The sequence below is a fragment of the Astatotilapia calliptera genome, chromosome 13 (genome assembly GCF_900246225.1).
Source record: "Astatotilapia calliptera chromosome 13, fAstCal1.2, whole genome shotgun sequence".
Lineage (NCBI taxonomy): Eukaryota > Metazoa > Chordata > Actinopteri > Cichliformes > Cichlidae > Astatotilapia > Astatotilapia calliptera.
In genome coordinates this window covers 16,004,762-16,027,636 of record NC_039314.1, presented here as the reverse complement: position 1 = coordinate 16,027,636, position 22,875 = coordinate 16,004,762, and the positions used below count along the sequence as shown (strand labels likewise).

Here is a 22,875-nt window from a genome sequence, read left to right as displayed (position 1 = left end):
CTGACACTGATTGGACAATTGTGTCTGTATCCTACTTCCGAGGACAACCCATTTAAATATAGAAGACAGCCTGATCCTTTTTATCTTGGGGGTATGAATGAGTTTATTATTTAGACTACAAGGGTGGTGCTTGTGGCTGTCTGATAATTTACTGAATTTTATTAAACAAATTATACGTCAGGCAGCTCAGATCACAGCAGATAATAGCTTTATCTTTTATTGAAAAGACTGTCAACAAGTATATCCATCACCGATCCCGGTCAAATTGTCTCAAATGGAGACAACAAATCATTTTCGCGTATTTTTTCTTTTCTTTTTTTATTATCAGCTTCGCTGTCTCAGCTGAGAGTAACAAAGCAATTGGTTTATTAGACACTTACTTCTCACACTAATTTCCTGCACGAATGCATGAGAGTGATAGCATTCCCAAAGCAGTGAATACACAATGCTCATTTAGTGAAATGTTAGACGGGCATGTGCTTGCTGCTGTCATTTATAGAGTTTTATGTTTCATAATGTAATTTCATCTTTTCCCCCACAATACCTCAGACACTGTGAGAGGATTCCCAAGTGATTAGATCAGTCATAACAGACAGTAAATTAGGCAATTCGTGGTTTTTAATTAACGGTGAATTACACAGCCTTCAGCTAGACGCCTGCAACAGATGAGAGGCTGATGGTTGTAATGATATCAAAACTGCAATGTTGGCATAGACATGCCAGAGACACTTTATTTTAAAAAACTAATCTAATCACATCTAAATTATCTTTTCAAAACTGATGTAATCGCATTCAGGATTCATTACACTTTTAGCCATCGCAATCTAAACAGCCATCTAAAGCCCTCAAACCTTCTCTGCCATTTCTAGTCAGTTTTAACGTGAGGTGATCAAAAGCGATTCCTCCAGCATGGCTCTTCCCTAAGGGTCCCCCATGCATCTGACAGCACCACAGTCATGGTAGAGTCGTTTAATGTGGGCATGGCAGCTTTATGGATGCCATTAATTCCACAGGCTCCTCCCCCGCCTCCCCCCTTCTCACTTCACAGAGTTATTGATTGTAGTGCACTTAACACACACACGTACACTACTATGGCCAGCCAAGCGCATAGCCATGTCTTTACAGTGTTGAACAGCATTTTAAGTGAAGCCAACAGGATTTAATAAGGCATACAGAGCTCCTTCTGCAGCCACACATGCTGGCCTTACGCCCCTTCAGGAAAGAAAAAACAGTTATCTGTATTGATTGAGCAAAATACAGTGTTTAAGTCTCACACTACTTTATGGCAGTGATTGTGAGACTTTTAGCTGATACAGTGTGAAAGAACTAGCAGCCTTGTTTGGTGGTTTGTACATGTGTAAACTGTGACCGTGATGATTAATTCAGTGCCATGATGTGACTGATTTTTGCTTGCTGCATTTTTTTTTAGAAGTAAAGACATCACTGCCCTCTGCTGACAAACCAAGTCTACTACCAAACCCTTACAGCATCACAGTGGTACAGCCAAAGGTTTGGTTATTAAGCATCACTGCAAAGTTTGAATGGCTGGCAATACATTTTACTTTTTGACCTAAAATACAGTAACCAGTCAATCAGTATCCTTGACAATGGCAGTTTAGTGAAATTCTATTCTTTTAGTGAAACTGACCAATCATTTTAAAACAATCTGAGTAATTTCAGACTTCCAGAGTTGACTTAGGTGATCAAACGTGTGATTTAATTCAAAAAGGTAAGCTTAATTTTCTTTATCAGAAAAAACTAAAACAAAATTCTTGCCTTCATCAATGGCCAAATTATCATCTTTATGGATTTTTCAAATGGCTTTGAACAACCTGTGAACAATTTCTCTGTAATGTTATCTGCTGCACTATGTATTAACATTTTTTTTAGACAACTGTATTGTGCAAGGGTTTGTCTGCTTGAGGCAACAGATGTTGGTAATGTGGTGTGACACAAATAAAAATGTAACTAAACTTGGTTTCTTCTAAAAAAAAAAAAAAGCATTACTGCCATATTCATATATTCACAACGCCTTTTCACCAGAATCCACTTGCGCTTGTGATCCAATAAATGGATGTGACATACACTAGAGTGTATGCCCGTTTCCTAAAGCCTTTTCATCGAGTTTGTTGCAGTTTTATGGTTGAATGAACAAAAAAAAAAACAAAAAAAACCAATCCCAGTGTACATTCTCAGTATTTATTTCCTGAATCCCCTGAAAATGGCACCTTAATTATGAAACATCATGCTCAATGATGAACTATAGTGACCTTTATGTGACAAAACTACTGCAAACATAGCTTTTAGAAACAAAACTCAAGACTAGAAAAAAAATATAGAGAAGAGATTGTACAATTGCAAGCATCATCTTTTACTTTGGTACTTAGCTGCTATGTATTATATGCCTCACATGAGCTAGCTGCTAAACATCAGATACAGTTCAGTATCTGATCATATTGGCACAATAAAAAAAATCTTTTAAAATATATATATAGCTCTTCAAAATCCAATGTAAACTCTTACAAATCTATTTTGTAAATCCATGTACTGTCATATCCGGCCAATATAGTACAAACAAAAAATATATATAAAACATGTTTTGCATAGAAAGGCAACAATATGTATGAGCTTTTCAAAGCTAGGTAAATTTTGCATTGAAAGCATTGACATGGCATGCAAGTATGCAGTGTGTGTATAGTGCATACAGATGACTCAGAAAGATTATATTTGAAGAAGCATCTGTAAAGAAGTCGACAGAACGTCTCCCTTTTTCAGTCACTGCCCCCGCAGAGCTTGAGTAGGAGTTTCTTGTAGTCTCCTGATGTGTCTCCCTGTTCAACACAGGCCAAGAAAATTAAACATCGGTCTCTTAAAAACAGATTTTAGTGGATACAGTGCTTTTGTATCATAGTGGATACTTACAGAGATCGCAGTGTACAGAGACTTGCCGTAATTTTTCAAATACTCCTGGCGAATGTCCAGCATGTCAACCTCGGAACGGGAGACCATGATCCGGATCAGAGTTTTGTCTTTTGTCCCAGCTCCCTGCACACAAAAAATAACACGCACAAAAAATGAATATGATGCTCCATCTATTTAGTAACGCATAGAAAGGGAACAGGCTGTCTCACCTTCATGGCCTTGTAGAGTCTTTCAGCAAAATATGCAGGTGTATTTTTAATGCACTTCACTAAAACAGAGAAAACCAAGTCATTACCAAGACAACAACAATATATTATTAACTGTACAAAAGCAGTTTATTTCTCTAAAACACCACAAAATGACATCTGTGAAATGGAAACAAAACAACAACAAAAAAAACTTCTTAAAAAGAAGTATCTGAATGTTATTGTGTTATGTTATTTAAATCTTATTAAACTGGACTTCCTGATGTATCCACAACAATAACAGCAAGGTGAAACAAATTAAGTAACATAAAACAAAAAAACAAAACAAAAACACCCCAACAGAAAACACAACAACATCAACGTCAGGCTCAAATCTACTGTGAAATAGTAAATGTGACATTAAATATTCACATGATATTTACTCCACCACCACCTGAGCATCTACATAAAGCAATAAAGCTGAAAAATTCTTCTAAGCCCTAAAGGTGATGTTAGGTTTTGTATTGTTGATTGTCATTTATGCTTAGAAATATCTACTTATATATGCTTAGAGTTTTATAATTAGTTTTAGATTGGTAAAGGTTTGATCCTTGATAGTCTGCAAACTTTGTGTGCATTAGAGAGCACTCTGGGAGCATGGGAGAGGTCGAACCTTCTCTTATTGTTTTATGGTAGGATAAACGTGGCTATATCTGTTTTAGGCTAAGTGCCTTTTGTTTAGATGAACTGTTAGACTTCCAGACCAGCAGGTTTAGGGAAGTCATTTATGGGGTCTCACACACACACACACACACACACACACACACACACACACACACACACACACGGTACTCTTTGTCTGTATGTAGACGTCGTATGTTAATGAACCTATGCATATTCATGTAACCTCAATAAAAGAGCAGTGTTACGGGGGAGCGGACGAGAGCAACTGGGGTCAAGCGAAGGAACGGCGTTTGTCCGGTTCTCTCCCGTGCACGAGAAACATGAAGAACTCGTGTCTTGTTTTGCTGTGTAGCAAATTGTCCTTAACGCTCCAGCGAATAGGTTCAAGCTACAAACCTATCAGGTGAGGTATTGGTTGAAGCTTTAGAGCAAATTAAAAAACAAAAAAACCCCAAAAACAAAACAAAAAAAACCAAAACTGTGGCAAACTTTCAACACTGCACTGCACAAAACTCAGAATGATAACACAGAGGGGATGTGGAAAACTAATGAAAGAGTTCACAAAAAATAGAAATAATATCTAAACAAAACAAAACAAAACAAAAAAAACAGGTTACTCTACCATATCTCTGTGAATTGATGGCAAAAGGGGGAGAAGGAGGAGGGCAAGACAAAACAAAGATTAAGCATTTGAAGGACCCTTGCATCTGTACAACACATTTAGGAAAGTTAACTGCAGTACAGTATTAATCCAGTAAGGCAGTTTAATAGTTAATAGTGAATCCTTTACTGCGTGCATGCCTCTACAATCATTGACCTTTTACGTAGCACACAGTCTAACTTTCCCAGCACATGGGAGTGGCTCTTTTAAGTAAAAACTTGAATAGGCGTGTGCGCATTCTTACCCACTGCCAACATGCCACTCTCAAGATCGCCAGACATTTCCCTGCCGATGCTCTTCTCAATATCCCTACCGCACATCTGCTGGTACTCCAGGAACACTACACACATAACCACAAATCCACAGGAAACAGGTAAACAGACTGAAAAGGACGCCAAAGATTTGCCTTTGTTTACTAATCCAGAATTTATACCTGCTCTGAGATGGGATTTGCTCCTGGCACATAAAATGGCATTGAATTTGGACTCATCTGTTCCCAGTTTGTTTTCTCCAGCAGCATACAGGGCCTGTTTAGACAAAAGCCAGGTGTGACAAACTGAATGTCCTTGCACTCAAAGAAATCAAGGATTGACCATTTTAAGACATGCAGGTGAATCACTGAACATAAGTCAACAACATGAAATCCGGAGGTTTTACCTGAGCATCTTGTTTAGCCAGCGAGATGTCGACATTTTCTCGTTCATCCCGATTACCCTGCAAAACAGAGAGCAGCACATTTCCTAGTACAAATTCGAAAGTAGTTTCTAACAAAAGCAGGTGGTGCACAAGTGTTTCACAACTATACCTGAGCGAGAGAGACCAGGAGCCTGCGGAAGTGGCCTGAGGTGTCTCCACTAATTGAATCCTCCAGTGACTTCTTGTATTCTGATATGGCAAATATGATGTTTTTTTTAAACATATCAAATGTGAGAAAAATATCAAATGTGACTAAATTTCTCAGATCAATATACTACAAACAGCTATCTGGGAATATTTTGTAGCCCAGATTAGTGACAAAGGGGAAAATGGGACACAAGTAGATAAATATAAAGAGCTAAAAGAGCAAACAGTGAATGATTAAGTAATTAAAATAATACCCTTATTTTATATGTTTTGATATTAGAATTGCGACAGCTTTCTTGCTATCAAATCAGAATTTATAGGCGTTATCGTGCTACCCACATCTAAATACACTAAGCTTATCCTCTATGCAATCAATCTCAGTGGTGTCATGCTGTGAGACTAAGGTTAAGAGAGCAGTGAGGAAAAGCAGCATTTAAAAAAAACCAAAAAAAAGAACCCTCAAGCATCAAACCTTGTTTGTAAATACGGTTAATCTCCTTGATTTCAGCATTGGAGCGAGAAGACAGGATCTCAATTAGACAGGCCTCATCAGTTCCAGCTCCCTATTAAGAGGACAGAATAATGCTATCATAAGAACCTCTTTGTCTGGATTGCAGCAGCCTGTGTATGTCTTTTCAATGAGCATGCATTCAGACCTTCGTTATGATGCGACACACCAACATGCATTTTCTCAGTATTTACCTTTATGGAACTGTTGAGTTCAGAGGCATCAAACTCAGTGGGGGTCTTCAGCATGGCCATGACGAGCTTCCTGAAATCCCCAGACAGTTCTGAGTGCAGATCCTTAATCAGATCCTGAAAGCGGGGGATGGTTCAAAACCATTGTTAACTGCTCCTTGAAAATTTTGCTGCAAAACACTCCACTGTGGCCTAACAACAATCAGCTTTTAAGGACATTCAATCCCCTCTGAATCTGACCGGCACGATAGACTATGTGCACGTTAGCATATGCTACTTCCGGTGTGGAAACTCCTGTGGGGAGCTTTGTTTCCGGTGTCCTATTCGCGCCTTGTTTAGGGTCCAAAACAAGTTAAGCAAATGAATGAATCAAGCGGCGATTTACATTTCTATAGATGTCTTGGGCATTTACCCAATATATCTGTAAATGATGTCCATCGACTTGTCGATATTTTTTCCCCCGCGCCTCAGAGCAAAAGAGAAAAGGGATTCAAATTTTATATTTCTCAGTATCTGTAAACAGCGGTCCCTGGTTTATCGTGGGTGTTATGTTCTAAAAATAACCAGCGATAGGTGAAATCAAGTAGCCAATTTTATTTTTTGATGGTGCAAAACGTTTCGTCGACATACAGTACTGCACTTCAGAGTCACACTGCTAGCGATCGATGCAGCGATTCTGTACTGTACAGGAGAGACGTCACGGAGGAGATCGTCTGCAGCGATCAGGACGCAGGACACAATGTAACGTAAAAATAAGCATGCAAACTTGCACTAAAAAAAAAAATCTGCGAAACAGCGAGGTGAAAGGTGAACTGCATTATAGCGAGGGACCACTGTAATTTTGAAGATAAGTCACAACATACCCTTCGTAAATACTAATGTATAGAAACCGTTACCAGCAATCATTCATTTTTTGTGTGGCTTTTTTCACGGTTTGTTGACATGCTGTGTAGGTGTGTACTTGACTAGCTGATATCGACATAAAGGGGAAACATCTGGTTGGACTATTCTTCACCTGTAGTTTGAATGCTGAACATTTGCCTGTTTAAATCATAAGACCAGTCACTATACAGAGATGTGCTTCTGAATGTGGACGATGTGTCTTCTGATTTTGTAATGCAGTTCTGCTTGTGTTGAGTGATGTAAACAAGTGATCGATCTAAACTGTTTAAACGTCAAAATTGATCATTCGACTTTTTATGACACAACAGTGGTGAGTGTTCCCACCTTCTGCTCTTTGTAACTTAACGCGATCTTTCCGTTTTCAAGTTTTGGACATGATTTTCGAGTATATCTTCGCAGTAGTGATTGACCGCAAAGTAAAGCTACCGGAAATGTACAACCCCACATCCGGTCTCAAACCAGGAAGTTAGCATTTTCTCGTGCACATGGTCTATTAGCATGATTTACCTACTGCTATGTAATGAGACAAAGTCATGTTTCTATTTTGGCAAATTGTTTGTATACACAGTACTAAGAGAAAAAAAAAGAAAAAAAGAAAAAAGGCATTAGTTATGAGAATCGTTACCTTGCCATAGGCGGTTTTGTAAGACCGGAGCAAAGGAACGCGCTGTTTGTTGGACCGACTCCCGAGCAACTCAATGATGGCTTGCTCATCAGTTCCTGCACAGACAAGCCAGAGATGTCAAGTCAGGCACAGATCAATTTAAAAAAAAAAAAAAAAAAAAATTGGCTTCTTCTCACATTTAATTCACACTATGAATGAAATGAAAATGGCATAGAAAAGAAGAAAACTAGGGCTGTGTTGAGCTAATGACAATAAATGACTATTCACTAGGGGTGCAACGATACACAAAATTCACGGTTCGGTTCGATACTTTGGTGTCACGGTTCGATATTTTTTCGATACAAAAAAAATTTTCATGCCCTTTTAATTTGTCATTTATTAAAAATTATAAATATATATTTTAACTCAAAAGTACAGTTTTTAAATTTAATGTTGCTGAAACAAAAGTAATTAAAAAAAAAAAAAATATATATATATATATCTCAGGGGTCTCAAAATTTCAAAATCCCTGGTAGCCCTTCGGGCAGGGACTCTTCAGTTTTTGGTAGCCCAATAACCCAAATTAAAAAAAAAAAAAAGAGAGCAATTTTTTGATTGATGTTTTGTTTCCTTTACAATATTATACATTAAAGTATAATATTGTAAAGGAAACAAAACATTAATCAAAAAATTGTTGAAAAACAAATTGCAACATTGTATAAAAATTACAATCATCAACTCAAATACTTGGTTCTAATTGAACAGAAATTTCTATGAACTTGTAAGAACTGTGTAGGACATGAATCAGTCTGTGTCAGATCCTGAATTTGAAATTTCCACCGAAGTCACGGGTAAGAGGCAAGTGGAACCAAGATCTAGGCCATTTGCTTTTTGAAGTTTGCAAAGACTGCTACATTTTGCCAGTGGTAGTTCACTCTTTGCAACATAGTACACTGTTCTAAACAGATTTTTCAGGTTTATTTTTAGTATGTTATTTGCAATTGGTGTTTGTTCTGGGAAAGATATTGCAGACTGAGCAATAATGCATTTCTTGCATTTCTCATGGGTTCTAATGGGGGCCTTTCTTAAAATGACTGGTCCCAGTAACAAAGGCGCTTGTCGACTCAGAAATCGAGAGAAAACCAACAACACACCCGGCAGAACATTATGTTATTTACACGGGTGCACATAAGTGGTCCGCATGTGCGCATTCGCTGTCAAAATAAAAGACGCGCACCAGAAGTTGCAACGCGCGTTTGCGTCCATATAAAAAGCACTGTTTTTGTCCGCTAGAGTGGGATTTTCACGGCACATTCCGCACCACATCTCTGTGCGTTCATCATTTGTTTGAAGCCAGCTCACGTCCTGCAACCACTTTTCCGAGGATACGTGCTTCTTTTGTGGTTCGGATTCCATCTGACATTTCTTTGGAGGTGGAGGAACACCAAAGTAATTGCTTAAAGGAGCTTCTTCGACATCTTTAAGAGTTTTAAACAAATGTCTGTCCTCCTCCAGAAAATCTTATGTATGCAAACACGCGTTGCAACTTCATATCTTGTGTGCGTTTTTTGTTTTTCTTTTTGACAGCGAATGCGCACCTGCGGACCACTTATGTGCAGCCCCGATTATATAGCTCGTCATACTGCAGCCACAGAAATTCTTTTGTCCATGAAACCATAAAGCTGCACTTTCTTTTTGCCTTGTAGTCTGATTTGTCATAACTTTTCCGTTTTGTGGTAAGCTTTTCTTTGTGTCACTTCTTCACCCTGACCTGTCTTATTTGGCTCACCAGGGGCCCGTTCTTCGTACGTCACTTACTACATCCAAGATCAAATAACACATCCAAGACCAAATCATCGCGCTAACTGTGAGCTCGCTAATCCGGTTCTCCGAACACACCTGCTGTTGACGATTAGTACAGCTGGATGAAGTAATGTGAGATCACTGGGTATCGTAAAAGGGGCTACGCATCGATAGTAGAAACATTGATCGGCAACCCTCTGATTGGTCGGCGCAAATGTCGAAGGAGCGTGCTCGGTATTTTTCGGCAGCAGAGCAAGAACTCTTGAGTGAGGGATTTCAGGAGTTTCAGAGTTTAATCAGAACGCAAGGGAACACTGCAAAGGCTGCAAAAGCAAGGAGAGAGGGCTGGCAGAAAGTTGCTGACAAATTAAACTCGTAAGTGATTTAATAATAACAATAACAATGGAGTGGATTGATATAGCGCTTTTCAAGGCACCCAAAGCGCTTTACAATGCCACTATTCAGTCACTCTCACATTCACACACTGGTGGAGGCAGCTACGGTTGTAGCCACAGCTGCCCTGGGGCAGACTGACAGAAGCCAGGCTGCCATATCGCGCCATCGGCCCCTCTGGCCAACACCAGTAGGCGGTAGGGTAGATTTATTATATTACACTATATTATCCAATATTATATTACATTATATTATATTATGTTATATTATATCCCCTTCCACATTAGAGCCACAACAGGACCCACTAGAACATGGGAACAAGTAAAAGTGAAATATAAGAATATTCCACAGAATGGTAATATTTATCACTTATATTGCTTTTCGTCTCTTGGAAAGAGACCCTGAAATAATCTGTTTGTTTGTTCATAACAGCAACCAAGAAAAGGGCAGAGCAAAAAAAGACAGGTGGTGGTCCTGCACCCCCTCGTCAACAAGTTGGTTAAGTAAATAATACCCTCGCGGGAAAATCGATATCTCTCTATGAGCACACTGTCGCGCTGAGCTAAAGGATCCTGTCTATCCCGCAATATACGCTGAATTCTGAGGACTCTCCTTATCAATCTTGCACCTTCCGCAATGGGCTGCTCGCGTATACGGACAGGACATGGCTGCGACAGGCTTCCCAAATCCACCTTCGCTTTTATAGCCGTGGTCTCTCATCTTGATTACACGAAGTAATTTGCAATTGCTACTCTGAAATATGAATTACATCTGTAATAATCACATACATGTAATAGAATGTTAATAGTACATTTCCCTTTTTTAGGAAATGACCTGTATGTATCTGTGTGAAATCAATAAAAGGATCAAGTGCTGCATTATCTTTGGTTACATTGATGTTATTTATTTATGGTGAAACAGTGGTGGAATATCGCTGTTGCTTTCGTATAAATGAAGCGGACATACCTGAGTGGCCGCGATCTAATCCTGTTTACATAAAGTAAACCTGCTACCGAGCAGGTTTACGCTTACGGCTCTGTTGCTACGACAGCAAGTCCCGGATGAGCTTCGGGGAACCGAACGATCCAAGATCACGCGAAATCGTCAACAATCAAATCCAGCTAACTTACTTAGCGAGGTACGAAGAACGGACCCCAGAACTAAAATATATATCCTGCTGCTTTTACACACGCACACACACACATAACGGTCAGCGATTCTCTGCGCGATCAACCGCTCACATGTTTAAGCTTGCTGCGGGAGATTTCACTTGTCATGTTTGCATAGTAAGCTAACGATTGATAAGACGATGTCAGAGGAATTGGTGCGCAAATTATCATCACTCACCAATCAGTACTGTCGCTCTCTATACACAGTTCGCCTGATTGCAAAGTGAAAGCAAAAAAAACAAGCGCAAATTCAAACGCGATTTCAATATGTCACATATTGACAGTGGCTCCCCGATGCCAATGACATAATTACCCAGCTACATTTCCAAAAGAATGCAAAAGCATTGACATATATTTTTCCTTCCTACAATAGCCCGACGGGCAGGGCAGAGATAGATTTTGGTAGCCCGACTGGAAAAAAAAAAATATCGCTAGCCCCGGGACGTCGGGCTAGCGATTTTGCGAGCCCTGTATCTGATTGAGGAATCACTCATCTTTGGAAAAGAGAGTTTATTACAGAGAAATGGCTCTTTCCAAAATAAAAGCTATACTATACGCTTCTTCTGGGCTATATTCTCAGCAGCATATTGTAGCGGGTCAGGGCTGTTCGGGGTTCTGTTTGTACAGTTATGTTTTGTTTATGTTGCCATAGTGACGGGTGACGCCCTCTCGCTGCGACGGTGCGTCCTTCCGGGGTCAGAGGGCGCCCTGTGTGTTGTTGTTGTTGTTGCTGTGCGGTTGCCGCGCTGAGCAGTTAGCTAGCGGCAGTGTTCTTCTGCAGATGTCAATAAACGGCTGTGCTCCCTGGCTAGCTCACGGGAAGCAAGACCAAACGATACCTCCGTCTCCTCCTTGTCTGAGCTCGCCACATTGGTGTCAGAAGTGGGATGATGGTGGCACCCCATGTTCTGACCCGAGTGACTTTTCCCCCGCCGGTCGTGACCGGCCGGTGCGCCAAAATAAGGCACCTGGACATTTGCAGGACTTTGTGTGGGGTAATGGGGTCGTCGGGGACGACTGACCCCTTAGGTGGGGGCTATGTAGCGGGTCAGGGCTGTTCGGGGTTCTGTTTGTACAGTTATGTTTTGTTTATGTTGCCATAGTGACGGGTGACGCCCTCTCGCTGCGACGGTGTATCCTTCCGGGGTCAGAGGGCGGCCCTGTGTGTTGTTGTTGTTGTTGCTGTGCGGTTGCCACGCTGAGCAGTTAGCTAGCGGCAGTGTTCTTCTGCAGATGTCAATAAACGGCTGTGTTCCCTGGCTAGCTCACGGGAAGCAAGACCAAACGACACCTCCGTCTCCTCCTTGTCTGAGCTCGCCACAATATTAAACATATCAGGTCCCCATAAGGAGAATCATGTGCTAACGGCTGTCTAAATGACTCGGGTAAAGTTTGTAGCATGCATGCTTGTTGTTTTTGTCCACTTGTCTTTGCACTAGGATGATGTCGGTGTAAATGTGCAGTCATATTCGTTGTGTTCCCACTAGTGCTGTCAGCGTTAATCTCGTTGAAATGACTTTAACGAGCTACCCCTGATCGCCCCGTGTGTGGGGCTAGACGGCCAACACGTTAACGAGCTAACTGTGCTAACACACTAGTTCCCACCCATGTAATTGAGCATTGCGTGGCACATCCAACATACTGTTTTACTTTAGTCTAGGGCTGCCACAAACGATTATTTTGATAGTCGACTAGTCACCGATTATTTTTGCGATTAGTCGACTAATCAGATCATCATCCATTGGACGTAAAACGTACAGCTTATTGCACCAGCAGCATCTGCTCTTATATAACTATCATTAGCTCACACCGTGCACATCTACTGCGGGTGGGTTGCCTGTTATGCAACATCCCCCAAAAAAACGAAGAGGAGAGTCCTGGCCCCTAGCCCTGCCAGTGTAGCAGAAATGATGACGGATGATGATGGCAGCAGCAGCCGTTCTTCTCTGCGTGAGTAGCTAATTTACGTTGAGTAGGCTAACCACGTTATTACATTAATGCATGTAAGGTGAACTAGCAAACATCATCATAGCTACATGCGGCTGTCCTCTTGTTTGATGGCAGATACTCCCTTCACCCTGGCCAAAAAGGCTAAAATGACCAAAGAAAAAGTGGAAAACAGTTAAACATGAGAGGTTTTGGACAAAGTTTGTGTTTTTTGGCGATCGTGGCTCAAGAGTTGGGAGTTCGCCTTGTAATCGGAAGGTTGCCGGTTCGAGCCCCGGCTTGGACAGTCTCGGTCGTTGTGTCCTTGGGCAAGACACTTCACCTGTTGCCTACTGGTGGTGGTCAGAGGGCCCGGTGGCGCCAGTGTTCGGCAGCCTCGCCTCTGTCAGTGCGCCCCAGGGTGGCTGTGGCTACAATGTAGCTTGCCATCATCAGTGTGTGAATGGGTGGATGACTGGATATGTAAAGCGCTTTGGGGTCCTTAGGGACTAGTAAAGCGCTATATAAATACAGGCCATTTACCATTTATTTATTTACCATTTTTTCCATTGTTTAAGCACTGCTTCCAGCCAAGAGTGATACCATATATGCCCCATAGCTGCAGAAAAGGCTAACATTGTTATCTTTTTACAAAAAACAGCTGAACATGAGAGGTTTTTGGACCAATTTTGTGTTCTCCATTCTTTAAGCACCGTTTAAGCACCGGCACCGTTTCAAAAGTACCGATTTGGCACCGGTATCGGATAAAACCTAAACGATACCCATCCCTACTTATATATCATGTTTAACCTGAGTAGCGAAAGATGGCGGTGGGTTTGAAAACGATTTGCCGGGAGTCCGGTGTTCTCACGGCTCTAGTGAGCCCAGCACCCGGCTCGCTATCAAGCTAGTGGGTAACAGACGTCTCCGAAAACGTCGGAGCGCTTTTGAAAATATGTGGTGTCTTGATAAACTGAGCAGATATTTGAGGTTTACACAGCTACATTCTCGCCTGAAAATATGTTAAACGTTTATTTTGTGACCCAGAAAGAATAATAAGAGTAATATTAAAACTAACTAGCTGCCGCCATTGTTGGAAACTGAGCTGGGCTGCGCTATGAATTCTGGGACGCTGCTGCTTCTTCTTCGGGGTTTAACGGCAGCTGGCATCCTTGTACATGCAGTGCTGCCATCTTCTGTTTCAGTCCGTTATTACACTCTTAAATCCTACTACTTATTCCTGCGTCTTGTGGGATCTTACAAAGCTTCAAACGACGCGTCGACTATTAAATCAGTCGTCGACGATTTTGATAGTCGACGTAATCGTGACTAGTCGACTAATCGTGGCAGCCCTACTTTAGTTCATGACGGGCTTACCTTCAGGGTCATACGTCACATGAAAACCAAAATAATTCCAAACGCCAGATCTGAATGAGGGTGGGGGAGGTTCAATTTGCCATGTTGCAAGGAGAGCTTAACTTCTGTCTCGCTAGCTTGCCCTGCGCTCTTCCTTCTGAGGATGCTGTCTGTGTTGAACGCTCAGTGGATCTGCGCTCGACAGTGCAGCATAGGCGGAGTAGTCGAACGCAGATTCACTGAGCGCTCAACACAGACAGCATCGTCAGAAGGAAAGTTGATAAAATAAATTACAAATTTTGTATTGTTCGATACATATGCGTACCGAACCGAAAGCACTGTATCGAACGGTTCAATATCGATACGAGTATCGTTGCAGCCCTACTATTCACCCATAGTTTTAAAAAGGCTACCCTGCTAAATATGTGCTTATTTATCAGGCTGTGAATCAGGTAAAATGTTAAATGGGATTATTCCCAGAAGAACAAACAGAACACAGTTTCCCAAATGTACAATATCCAGAGTGTCTTGCCTATTTGCCTATTTTCTGGGATGTTTAAGCTGCACAAGATAGAACAATTTACATAGTCAGACAGTATAAAGCTTTTCAAATTCCCCCCACCTAAACTGGAAAGTTTCTCTGTTCTTGCTTAAAATAGAGTTTATTCTTCCTGATCAGAGTCTATGTCCATAACACTCACCAAAGCCCTTCATGGCCTTCCTCAGGACCTCCGCATCTTTGAGAGGGTCAGCTCCAGGAAAGTCCTTGATTGTTCCCCTGAATCCTCTCTGGAACAGGTTAATTTGAACTAGGGTTATTAAGTTAGTTTTGCAACACTGCACTGTAAACACAAAGTACATTAAACACATTCAGAGAGGAATAACAAGAATACATTTAATTGTTTTTAAACAAATAAGTTAAAAAAAACAACAACAAAAAAAAAAAAAAACTACTCTTACATTGATAGGTGGAGCTATTGGCATGGCTCCTCCTCCACCATAGGCTGGCATGGATGGATTTGCTGATGGGGCATTTGGGTACCCAGGCATAGGTGCTGGTGCTCCTCCATAACCTGGCATGGATGGGTTGGGTGATGGTGCACCTGGGTATCCAGGCATTGGCTGGCCAGGCTGACCAGGGTAACCCATTGCTGGACCCTGGTTTTGTTGTGGTGGCATGGTTCCTCCTGGCTGTGGGTACAGGCCACATGACTGTTGGTTAGGGATGGGGCCACCAAACCCACCAGGTTGAGGGGCAGGTTGGTAGCCCCCAGGGACTTGGGCAAACATGGACGTGTTTGGAGGAAACCCCCCCATGGCTCCAGAGATCTGGTTAGCCTGTGATTTGGAAATATTGTCATCCCATAACATGTGCACAGATTCTTGAAGATTTTTTAATTTTTAATACAGGTAGCTGGTCACACCTTTTTTGGTTACACTTGTTTGTCAAATTACCATGATTAAAATAAATATTTCCAAGTAAATACTCAAACTGAGTTCAATATTCCTGGTGTTTATACATGATATCCTCCTAAGACCCAACACTTCATTTTTGTTTTCCTTTTTTGTTTGGGCAGGCATGAGTCTGAGACCTCTCCGTCAAATACTATTTATGCAATCTGTATTATTCCTCTGTACCGGCGAGGGGATATCATGGGCTTTCTATTTTTTTTAGTGTCCTTACTAACAGACATCTGGACTTACTACTTTACATTTTCAATCTATGTACATACTTTAGGAAGCAGATGGCAGAGTGAGGCAAAACCTTTATTCAGAAATGTGGAAGGGCAGTTAAATTAAATACACAGTATTTGTTAGCCATGATGGACTTGTGTGGTTTGTCTGTTAAGTCCTCCTCTGTTTTTTGTTAAACTTACATTTCAGTAATCAGATGGGGTTCTGTCATCTAACCATTTTTATATATTACACCACATCATTCGGTCATGAAATAAAACCTGAACAATTTTAACCCCTCCCGGAAAAAAAATGCTCCATTGAACCACTAATAACATTTATAGTTCTGGGTCTCAGGAGGATATAAAGAAGAATCCAAAGAAAGTGTGGCCAAGCTATTAAAATGTCATTGCATACATCTGACAGACCAAATAAAAAGAAAATGCATGGGGAAAGTCAAAGAGTAAAAAAAAGGGCATTGGTATCTTTAAGAACAATACACAGAAATTAAGTTTATGACTGCTTTTCATGCAGGAAAAATGGAAAAAAAAAACAGGTAAGGGAAAAAAAAAAAAAAAGCAATAATGCTGAGAATTTAGGGAGACGTATTTTGAAACCATCTTACCGTAAAGTGAAAGTGCGTGATATTCCATTAATGGCGTGTAATTCTAACTTGAATATTTAAGGCAAAAATCCAGTGATCATGCATTAAACAAAATTTTACAAATTTCTGGGATGTATATTTTGAGATCAAACTTACCATGCCAGGATTGTATCCAGGGTTGGATAAGCCATCAAGACCAATGGAGGGATATCCACCTGTAGGCCCTCCACCCCAGCTGCCTGCACAAGTTAACAAAGAAGAAACTATTCAGGAAATTTAAGGAACTGCACTTGCTCCTTGTTTTCATTTAAAGCTCATTTTGAGATTCTACGGATCATTTTAAAATTTGCATGTGGGATGAATAACGCCAACAGCTGGAACGCAGAAATGCTGACCAACTACGAGTCCGTTCATATTCTTCGATTTTAGATATGACGGTACTCCTTCCATGAGTAATGTCCTTCAAGTCATGTTGTTTGTTTTTAGGTGATGTCATCTTTTATTGTCCTTAATGGTCATCACTGCTGTTAGATATACACTTTAATTTTCCTTTATCATATCATTTTCCTCTTTCTGTTGTAATGGAATTTCCGAAGCAATTTGTAAACACTGTTGTTAAAGGACACATAAACAAAGTTATGAACTCCAGTCCATTAAGTATAAATTCTCATGATCCCAAGTTGCCTGCAAACACCACTTAACTGAAAGTAGGCACCATTTCACATTAACCAAAACACATGTTAATAAAAAGATTAAGATCACTTTCATGTCTGAATGATAAATATGAAGCTACAGCTAGCAGCTCGTCAGATTGGCCTCGGATAAAGACTGACTATTGAGCCTGTAATAAGCAAATCTTCAAATCAGCAATTATATGAAAAGTTGTATAAATGTTACTTCTTTTCTTTCCAACTTCTTTGCATTCGGCTTAATGTTAAGTGACAGGCAATCATTTTAATTTATTTAATACATCAGTAAGATATGAAAATGATATTTATTAGTTGGCCGTGTTGCTGTATGTGTCATTGTCACATACAACAACAGTTAATTTGTGTATATACGGTGCAGAGCTGTGTATCGTTGTGCAAACAGACTTGTTTTGTGTGCAGATTTCCTGAAGATAAAATTAGATCACATTCAAGGTCTGCTGGACTCTGAACAGGAGACCAAATGACTCATCCGCTTCAGTCATTACAGTCAGAGTTTGACAGGACATAACGATAAACACATTTAACTGATGGATTAATCCATCAATCAACAGCAGCAACCAGCGCTACATGCTAAGATTTAACAACCTTGCTGCAGAAAGTAGAATTATATACATCACAAAATCTTTACAAAGAAATGAATCTTCTCTTTACTTAAGTGTGCAAAAGTGTGCACTGACTTTAACAGTCCTGCACAGTGGCTCACCTTGAGGTGGTGCCTGTGGGTAACCTCCAGCCTGTGGTGGGTAACCTCCAGCTTGAGGTGGATATCCTCCTGCCTGTGGTGGGTAGCCTCCAGCTTGAGGAGGATAGCCACCCGGCTGTGGGGGGTAACCTCCCGCTTGGGGAGGGTAAGCACCTGGTTGTGGAGGGTAAGCCCCAGGCTGAGGTGGGTATCCTCCTGCCTGTGGGGGATATCCTCCTGCCTGAGGGGGGTATCCTCCTGCCTGAGGGGGGTATCCTCCTGCCTGAGGGGGATATCCAGGGTAGCTCATTGCTTTAAACATAAAACAGAGCAGTCAAAGGGATGCCCACCATACAACATAACCTCTTACAAATAATAAGAATCTGCAGCATCATTATCATTTTGTGCAGCTGCCTCCATTAAAAAGTACATCATCTGTTGAAAATGAAAAAGAAAAGTAAAAGATCAAACGTTTATGTGAACTGCACCTTTAAGTAATATGCAAATGATGCAATGTGCATCGCATTTCTAAACAGAGTCATTATAGTTTAGCATTTTCAAATGAGGTTTTATTATTTACTCTAACATGGAGCAGAAAATGGAAGATGAATGTTACGTTTGAGTGTTTTTGTCTTGAGTTTAATTTCGGTTAGCCCCCTGGAGCCGATTTGCTCTTTCAGTTTTGTTTTTACCGTTTTATATGTTACTGAAGTTTTTATTACTTCCGGGTTTGTTTGTTTTTTTAAATAATTATTACATAAATGGTATTTCCACAATGTAGTGGTTTACACATTTGTGTAACAAGCAAAATGTCCCCAATTAAATTCATCAACCAGTATAAAAATCTGCCAAATCAAACATGTGAAACTACCAGCTGTAGTGAAGGGACCAGGTGAAAGGATCTTCTGTTACGCAGAGGTTCTTTGTCAGAGGCAAGATTTGAATTCCTGGATATTAGTTAATTATTTAGCATTACAATAAAGCACAAGACTCTGTGAAAACAGTTGACTCACAATCATGTGCGTCTAAGTCTCAAAAAAAAAAAAAAAAAAAAAAAGTAAAACTAAGTACATTTCCTCATTTTTTAGTTAGTTTTCCCTCAAAATCTAGTTTTCTTGTACATTTTACTTACCTTTAGGTGGCTTTACTAGCAATAACTTGTGGTGTTGTTAATACCACATTTAAAAGTTTTAAAATCTGTATGCTTTATGTTTGTAATCTTTTGTTGAAATGAACTTCTGACCTGAGAACCTATAACTGTGAAAAGGTAATGACTATGTGTTGCCTTGGTTTCCTGGTTTGGAGTGTGTGGTTACACCGTTGCTGCTGCTGCATGTTAAAATCGTGTGAACTACTATTCAAGGCAAGTTCACACGTTTAAAACTAAAAAATAAATAAATAAACAAAAGTTTTTAAAATGTTTACAACACCTCAGTAAAGCACGTTAATTTTGCTGCTTTTCTGAATTTAACAATGATGTGCTTTAATTGGCTTCTGGTCTAATATTTGCACAATGCTTGTTTGTATAGTGATACTACAGGTTTTATAGCCGATTTATATCCCTGACCCCAAACTGTCTTTCACTGTTAACCAAGCCATGCACAATAGAAGAAACTCATTTTACGTTTCTTTCTTCCCTTAATATGAATTGAACTAGTCTTTTTCTAGTCGCCATTAACTTTTGCTAATGTAGCAATGTAGAGGCCATGGTCATGGAAACCTAATGAAGGACAGACTCTTCATTCCATAGTCATGTGATCACAGATACTTTTAGCTCAGTGGTGGGATGGTAAGGAAACTTTCATTTTGGTTAGGCATAGTATGAAAAGCTTGTCCTCCAGCAGGCCCATTTATTCCGTGGTAAAACTGACTCCAGTTGACTTAACTGGAACAGTCTTCACTGCTTTTATGCACTGAGGATGAAAACAAGCTGCTACTGCATCTGAATAAGCACACAGGGCAAGAAAGATACTCAGGGAAATGCAGAGGTCAAATTAGAATATTTTATCTTAAAAACAACACAGCACACGTCATTATCTTAAACTACTGCTGATGTCCAGCTCAGAAACACTGATGCTGAGTATTAAGGTTAAGGTCTTCGTGTACAAACATGAGTAAATACGGTTTAGTTTCAAATCTGTCTTAAACACATTTAAATGTTGTTCAGGGGGAACACATCTGACTGTTTTCCCCTGCAAATTGTAAGCAGTCACATCTCCATATATGTTCTTTTAAGGGTTTGCGGTCTTTAAAAAAAGTGACTGTTAATATTGGGAAATCGTAACATACGCAGTTTACTCGCTTTATAACTTAGGCGACTTTTGGACCGGTTAAACATCGTGACCAGTGTTATAATATGCTAAAAATCTACTATGACAGTCCTCGGAAACCAACCTTTGGCTCGCTAATTATAAAATACATACAGCCATGCTTTGGGCCTGCGTTAATAATTTTAGAGAGCTCGCAAGTTAAACTGGCTCCCAACTGTATTTACATAGAGTAGCCATATCCGTCTAATCCATTGAAGGCTCGCTCGCTTCCCGCATTAAGCTAACTAACTACAAATAAATATAACAAAATATCAAGCAACAAAAACGAAACTACGACCTGCGTGTGTACTTTCTAGCTTTCCTCGACTGAGCTAAAGGCAAAGGTATGTCTGTAATAACGTTGACAGAGCAGCTAGCGACTGCTTCGAGAAGACAAGCAGCTCGGTAGACGTCAAAGCAGCAAAACGCCTTAAAAAACGACACCACGATCCAGCTCAGGTATAACCTTTACTAACCTATCAATCAACGCTTTAGTCTGTGTAGGAAGCTGTTTTCGCTTTTAGCACTTACTTTAGTTTTCTTGCAGTCTCTTCCTGGAAGCTTGTATTTCTTCGACTAGCTTGGTTGTATTTAAGTGGTGTGGGTGGGACGCAGAGTTTCCATTCAAGGTTCCCACCCATCTCTCTCTCTCTAGCCGTCCTCTTTCACAACGCCTATAAACAAAAACGAATTACTCCCTGCTGGACGTATATGTGACCTATGGTGACTTAATGGAAAACATGACAGCTATTATTTCACAAAAGGTATGTTGTTTGACTGATGTGTTCCTGGAAGGTAACACCCTACTCAGGTAAGAATATCTGAGTGTATGACTGAGTTAATCCCCTTTCTTTGTACATTTCTTTTTATTTTCTTGGAGCTACAAGAAAATGTAATGATTAATGTAGCTGGCAGTAATAAGTCTTAGCAATTTTTAAAAGATAAAATGAAATAAAATAAAAAAATATTAGGAAGTGAAACCATGCTGTAGGCTTGTGAACATATACAGCCAAAAAGAAAGAAAGAAAAGAAGACAGGACAACCAATTCTGTTCTAAAGTTTTACTTATCAAGATAAGATAAGATAAGATAAGATAAGATAAGATAAGATAAGATAAGATAAGATAACACATTTTATTGTCATTGCACAGTCATAGCTAGTACAATAGTACAATGAAAATGGAAACTGTCCCACCTCGACAACTAAACACAACAAAACACAACACAAATAGTAACAACACAACACAGTAACTTTAAAGTGGAGTGATAAGCGCAAAAAGGTATAAGCAAAAAAGAAAGAAAGAAAAAGGAATGACTTCATAAATAAATAAAAGAAATTAATGAATGTTTCTTGCACATTATTATTATTGCCCTCCAAAAAAAAGTCCAGGGAGGTAGCCAATCAGGTTAGCTGTTAGCATTGATTAGGGCTATTGCCCTATTGTAAAAGCTGTCCTTGAGTCTGTTTGTCTGTGACCTTGGCAACCCAAATCTGGGCAGGAGATTCAGGTTGCTGAGGTCACTTAAACACCTGGTGACTTGGGTATGTGAAATCCCGTAGGATGCTACGTGCTCTCGTGAGACAGCGAGTGCTGTACAGGTCCTTCAGGGAGGGAAGAGGATGTCCAATGATTTTGTTCAGGACGTAATGATGAAAAGCTATTACAAGGCTCCTCCAGATGGCCATACGGGGGCCACTAAAAGTATTGGGGTGGCACACCAAATGTTTTAAGTTTTCTATTCCAGTTTTATTATGCTATTGTCAAGTATAGGCTACATGAAAAAAAATGTTGCAAATTTTGTGAGATGAGATGAGCATCAACATATGACACATTTCACCATATCATTACTTATTCAAATGAACCAACTAAATACAAACTACGCCCTTACTACTTACCTGGGAATTAAGAGGGTAAATAGCAGCCATATGTTTTGATCATCAATACATTTCAGCATCTCTATGAAAGCTAAAGCTTTTTTAGCCAGTCTGGAGTTTTTAGGTATGTGTTAACTCAAAGCCAAGGCAAAAAGACATCAGCGGTGATCTCGGAGAACCTATTGTTGCTGCCCATCCATTTTGGAAGGGTTAGAATTATATCACCAAACACTATGACCTTCATTATTGTACAATTAGAAAGATTCAATACATGGGAGAATTTCATGGGACATCCCAGTAGGGTCCCAGCAGCAAGGCCATGGGGTCATAATTGGCCTGACAAAAACTCCAATCACTCCAATCCAGCCCACTGGACTGCTTTGGAAAATATTAAGGAGGGCATACATTTTGGACTTCCCACTAATAAAAGACCTCCCCATGGACATTCATACTACACTAAAGTAATAGATAAAAAGTTAAACGACAAAAAAGTTCATTTTTTCACTATTATAGAAACTTTTTGTTTCACAATAAAAAGACAAAAATGTACATTTTCTTCTAATTAACAAAACCTTTCAGTTTTATAATAACTGCAGGACAGTCTGGGTAACAAACTATCTGAACTTGTCTGTCATTTTTTACATTTATTTCTTACAATTTAAGCCCAAAGGGTCATTCTTTTTTTTTTTCAGCAGCATTTCTCTGTTGTTATCTCTGAGTTCAAATGTGCAGTTGAACTTCTGTACAGTGATAGATACCCAGATAAGTTTATCTGGCCCACTTAAGATTAAAGTGGGCTGTATGTGGCCCGTAATGTAAAATAAGTTTGACATCCCCGCCTCTGCCTCAGACTCCTAAATGTTAAAGTTCATG

General features: G+C 40.0%; 1 protein-coding gene across 2 annotated transcripts; it reads right to left on the bottom strand.

Moving 5' to 3' along the window:
* Positions 1-2,177: 2,177 nt before the first annotated feature.
* Positions 2,178-20,772, bottom strand: anxa11a (annexin A11a). Of its 2 annotated transcripts, none has more exons than XM_026190256.1 (15): positions 20,659-20,772; positions 17,840-18,130; positions 16,583-16,665; positions 15,109-15,486; positions 14,850-14,937; positions 7,523-7,617; positions 5,998-6,111; positions 5,768-5,858; positions 5,258-5,337; positions 5,110-5,166; positions 4,886-4,979; positions 4,697-4,792; positions 3,132-3,190; positions 2,923-3,045; positions 2,178-2,831 (listed from the first exon to the last, which is right to left on the bottom strand). In XM_026190256.1, the coding sequence occupies exons 2-15, from the start codon at positions 18,126-18,128 to the stop codon at positions 2,772-2,774; spliced, it is 1,707 nt and encodes a 568-aa protein (XP_026046041.1). In that variant the 5' UTR covers positions 18,129-18,130; positions 20,659-20,772; the 3' UTR covers positions 2,178-2,771. The 2 variants fall into 2 exon arrangements, with proteins under 2 accessions (XP_026046041.1, XP_026046042.1); XM_026190257.1 differs by having other exon boundaries at positions 15,109-15,339; positions 20,659-20,769.
* Positions 20,773-22,875: the final 2,103 nt, after the last annotated feature.

What these genes read in the sequence shown, in the direction of transcription:
- anxa11a (XM_026190256.1), bottom strand. Translation starts at nt 18,128, where the DNA reads ATGAGCTACCCTGGATATCCCCCTCAGGCAGGAGGATACCCCCCTCAG. An exon ending in CTGGATACAATCCTGGCATG is followed by an intron (nt 15,487 to 16,582) that starts GTAAGTTTGATC and finishes TCCAAATCACAG; the next exon opens with GCTAACCAGATCTCTGGAGC. An exon ending in TGGCTAAACAAGATGCTCAG is followed by an intron (nt 4,980 to 5,109) that starts GTAAAACCTCCG and finishes TTGTCTAAACAG; the next exon opens with GCCCTGTATGCTGCTGGAGA.